The 3442-nt window shown below is 41.9% G+C and overlaps 1 protein-coding gene across 1 annotated transcript in view; it reads right to left on the bottom strand.

Annotated features, from left to right (window-relative positions):
- The window catches only part of LOC121921855 (zinc finger protein 345-like), a 19099-nt gene that overhangs the window by 6251 nt on the left and 9406 nt on the right, over nucleotides 1-3442 (bottom strand). The window contains exons 5-6 of the mRNA XM_042450487.1: nucleotides 3201-3327; nucleotides 1-1309 (exon numbers count right to left, since the gene is read on the bottom strand). The exon at nucleotides 1-1309 is cut by the window's left edge and continues 1 nt beyond it. Coding sequence (XP_042306421.1) covers nucleotides 1-1309; nucleotides 3201-3327 — 1436 coding nt within the window. The remainder of the gene's footprint in view (nucleotides 1310-3200; nucleotides 3328-3442) is intronic.

Genomic DNA, 3442 nt, shown 5'->3' with positions numbered 1-3442 from the left:
AGTTTGTTTCCAGTGTGGCTGCTTTTATGTCGCACAAGTTGTGAATTGCAATAAAAGCATTTCCCACACTCCTGACATTTGTATAGTTTCTCTCCTGTGTGGATCTTCTGGTGGTTCACAAGGTTTGCTTTACGAGCGAACCCTTTCCCACATTCCTGGCATTGGTATGGTTTCTCTCCTGTGTGGATTCTCCAGTGACCTAGAAGGTGTGAATTCTGAGCAAAACATTTCCCACATTCTTGGCATTTGTATGGTTTTTCTCCTGTGTGAACTCTCTGATGGCCTAGAAGAGAAGAAGTCTGAGGAAAACATTTCCCACACTCATGGCATTTGTACGGCTTCTCTCCTGTGTGAATTCTCTGATGACTGAAAAGGACTGAGTAATAAGCAAAACATTTCCCACATTCTTGACATTTGTATGGTTTTTCTCCTGTGTGAACTCGCTGGTGGCTTATAAGATTTGAACTGTGAGCAAAACATTTCCCACACATCTTGCATACGTATGGTTTCTCACCTGTGTGCACTCGCTGATGTTTCACAAGATCTGCTTTTCGAGCAAAACTTTTCTCACACTCCTGACACTGGTATGGTTTCTCTCCTGTGTCAGTTCTCTGGTGGCCTAGAAGGTGAGAATTCTGAACAAAACATTTCCCCAATTCTTGAAATTTGCATGTTTTTTCTCTTGTGTGAACACTCTGATGGATCAAAAGGGCTGAATTCTCAGTAAAACATTTTCCACACTCCTGGCACTTGTAAGGTTTCTCTCCCGTATGCAGCCTCTGATGAATCACAAGCCATGCCTTTCGAGCAAAATGTTTGTCACATACCTGACATTTGTGGTGTTTATTTTCTGTGTGGATGTTCTCATGCCTCACAAGGATGGACCTTTGAGGAAAATATTTCCTGCATTCCCTGGATTTCAATGGTTTCTCTCCTCTGTGGACTTTCCAGTGGTTCACATGGTCTGTGTGCACTTTCAGATGTGCCATAAGTAGTGAACTGTCAGCAAAGCATTTCCCACACTTCCAGCATTTGTGTGGTTTCTTTACTATGTGGGCATCTTGGTGGTTCACATTGTACAATTTATAATCAAAACCTTTCACAGAACCTCCATATTTCAAGTGTTTTTTCTCATTGTGCAGTCTTCTGTGAGGCACAAGTACATTGCATTTGTAGCGCTTTTCTTTGATATAACTTTCCTCTTCTGAATGTTGGGCTTCCCGGTGGATGGTATGTCCCAGGTTTTGCCTAGAACACTTTCCATACTTTCCATACTTTGCACACACGTATGTTTTCCCCCCATTTTCTGCTGTGAAGGGAAAAAAAGCAGATTTTTTTTGCAACTTTGTGTGAAAAAGAATGTCAGGGTATGGTTAAAGGTGGGACTAAAGCTTAGCCAAACAATCTTAAATATAAATGAATCCTCAGAACAGAAGTAGAGATACTATGCCCCTTCTTACAGCTTAAGTCCAGACTATCTGAAAGTGATCTTACCATAAGACCCTGTCTTTAGGGAGGACTTTCCCCATCCTACCACCCTCCAAGGCTCAGCTGGTAAGTGCATGGGAGAGAGCCTTTTCAGCGGTGGCTCCTAGACTTTGGAACTCCCTCCTGAGGGAGGTTTGATTTTCACCCTTTCTGTTGTCTTTTTGCTAGCAGGCATAAACTTGCTTTCAGCTTTAACTGTCCAGGAGAGATTAACAGGAATTAGGTGTGTTACTTTTTTATATATATTAATACATACAATAAATATATTTCAATTTGTTTTAACTGTTTTAAAAGTAATGTTTTAATTGAATGTATAGTTTAAAGCCCTACATTTTTTTAATGTTTACACTGTTTTAGCTGTTCTAATTTGTACTGTTTCCTCACTGATCTTTTAGGCTGCATATACAGGCCTTTTAGAACACACCATGACTCAAGAACACACCGCTTGGCTCAAACAGATATTGGTCCAAAATACATGGCAGAAATAATTCAGTTTGAGACAGCTTTAACTGCCCTGGTTCAGTGTTAGGGAATTCTGGGAATTGTAGTTTATTAAGGCACTAGAACTCTCTGACAGAGAAGGCTAAATGTCTCACAAAGCAACAGTTTCCAGAATTCCCTAGCACTGAGCAGGGCAGTTAAAGTGCTCTCAAACTGGATTATGTCTGCAGTGTGTTTTGGAACACAGTCTGGAACCCAGTTAATTATGTACATGTATGCAATCTGGTAGTTTTGTGTATGTTTGTTTATTTCCATTGTTCCACGAGGTACAAGATACCTCCTTATACAACTGTGCTCCTACCACTGCAAGACTGCATCAACAGGAGGCTGGGGGAGGGTGGGTATGGGGCAGAGGGCATCTGGAGAGAAACCTGTTCCCTCACCCTGCTGTAATTGGCATAAATTGAGACACCACTCCCATTAAGAAGAAACATTGCTGCTATTATTCTTATTTTGTTGCTCATTTTGTTATATGCCATCAAAGCAATTGAGACTTCTGGTGACCCTACGAATGAGATATCTCCAAGAGTCCCGATCATCAGAGATCTACCAACTGCATAGGTCAGGAGGGAAGTTAACTGCTTATGTGTGCTGACAGAGTGATATATCCCTGCTGAAGTCTTGCAAATTCAGAGGCATGGCTTCCTACATTGACTCAATCCATCTGTAGTGTGGTTTCCCCTCTTTTCCTACTGATGTTGTACAGCTTCGGACTTTTCTTTCACCTCTGTGCAGGTAGCAGCTAAACAACCTTTACGTTTTGGTCCAGTTCCATCATTAGACACAGTACGACTCATACTTGTCCTCTGTTCTTTTCTCTCTGAGAAATCCTCAGCCAGGGGGATCCCCTTTCCAGTAATGCTGCTGGATATTAGCTGTTTGGCACATTTAGTTTGGCTTCTCAGCAAGAGCTTGCCTCACTTGGGAGACCCTACTAGAAACACTACTACTGTCCATAGCCTCTTGCCTCACAAAAACATACAATCTGAACACATTTTAGAACAGAAATGATCATCAACAGGTAAACAAAGGAGCCTTACAAAGACAACCCATGATCCCAGAAACCTCCTCCATGATTTGCATACATGGAGCTCATCCCTTTCCCAATTGGGCTGTTAGGACTGCTTCAAAGTATTGTAACTATTAATGGCATTTTAGAAATGCATTTTAAAACAGAAGAGATAATCATCCAGGGAAAGAGGGCCTCTTACCAAGAGAAGCCATGATACCATGGATCTCCGCCATGATCTCTCTGTGCAGGGCTCTCTGGTCAGAATCCAGCAGGGCCAACTCCTCTGGGGAGAAAGACATGGCCACTTCCTCAAAAGTCACCAGGCCCTGGAAACCAAAGAAAATTTTCTTGCTCATATCTGACATTATGATAATTGCCGACTGTGACAACAGAGATAATCACACAGGTTGATAAGGCTCAAAAAGTAGATGAGGTTATACT

This window comes from Sceloporus undulatus, chromosome 2 (assembly GCF_019175285.1).
Source record: "Sceloporus undulatus isolate JIND9_A2432 ecotype Alabama chromosome 2, SceUnd_v1.1, whole genome shotgun sequence".
In the NCBI taxonomy this organism is placed as follows: domain Eukaryota; kingdom Metazoa; phylum Chordata; class Lepidosauria; order Squamata; family Phrynosomatidae; genus Sceloporus; species Sceloporus undulatus.
This window is presented reverse-complemented; position numbering and strand designations above follow the sequence as displayed.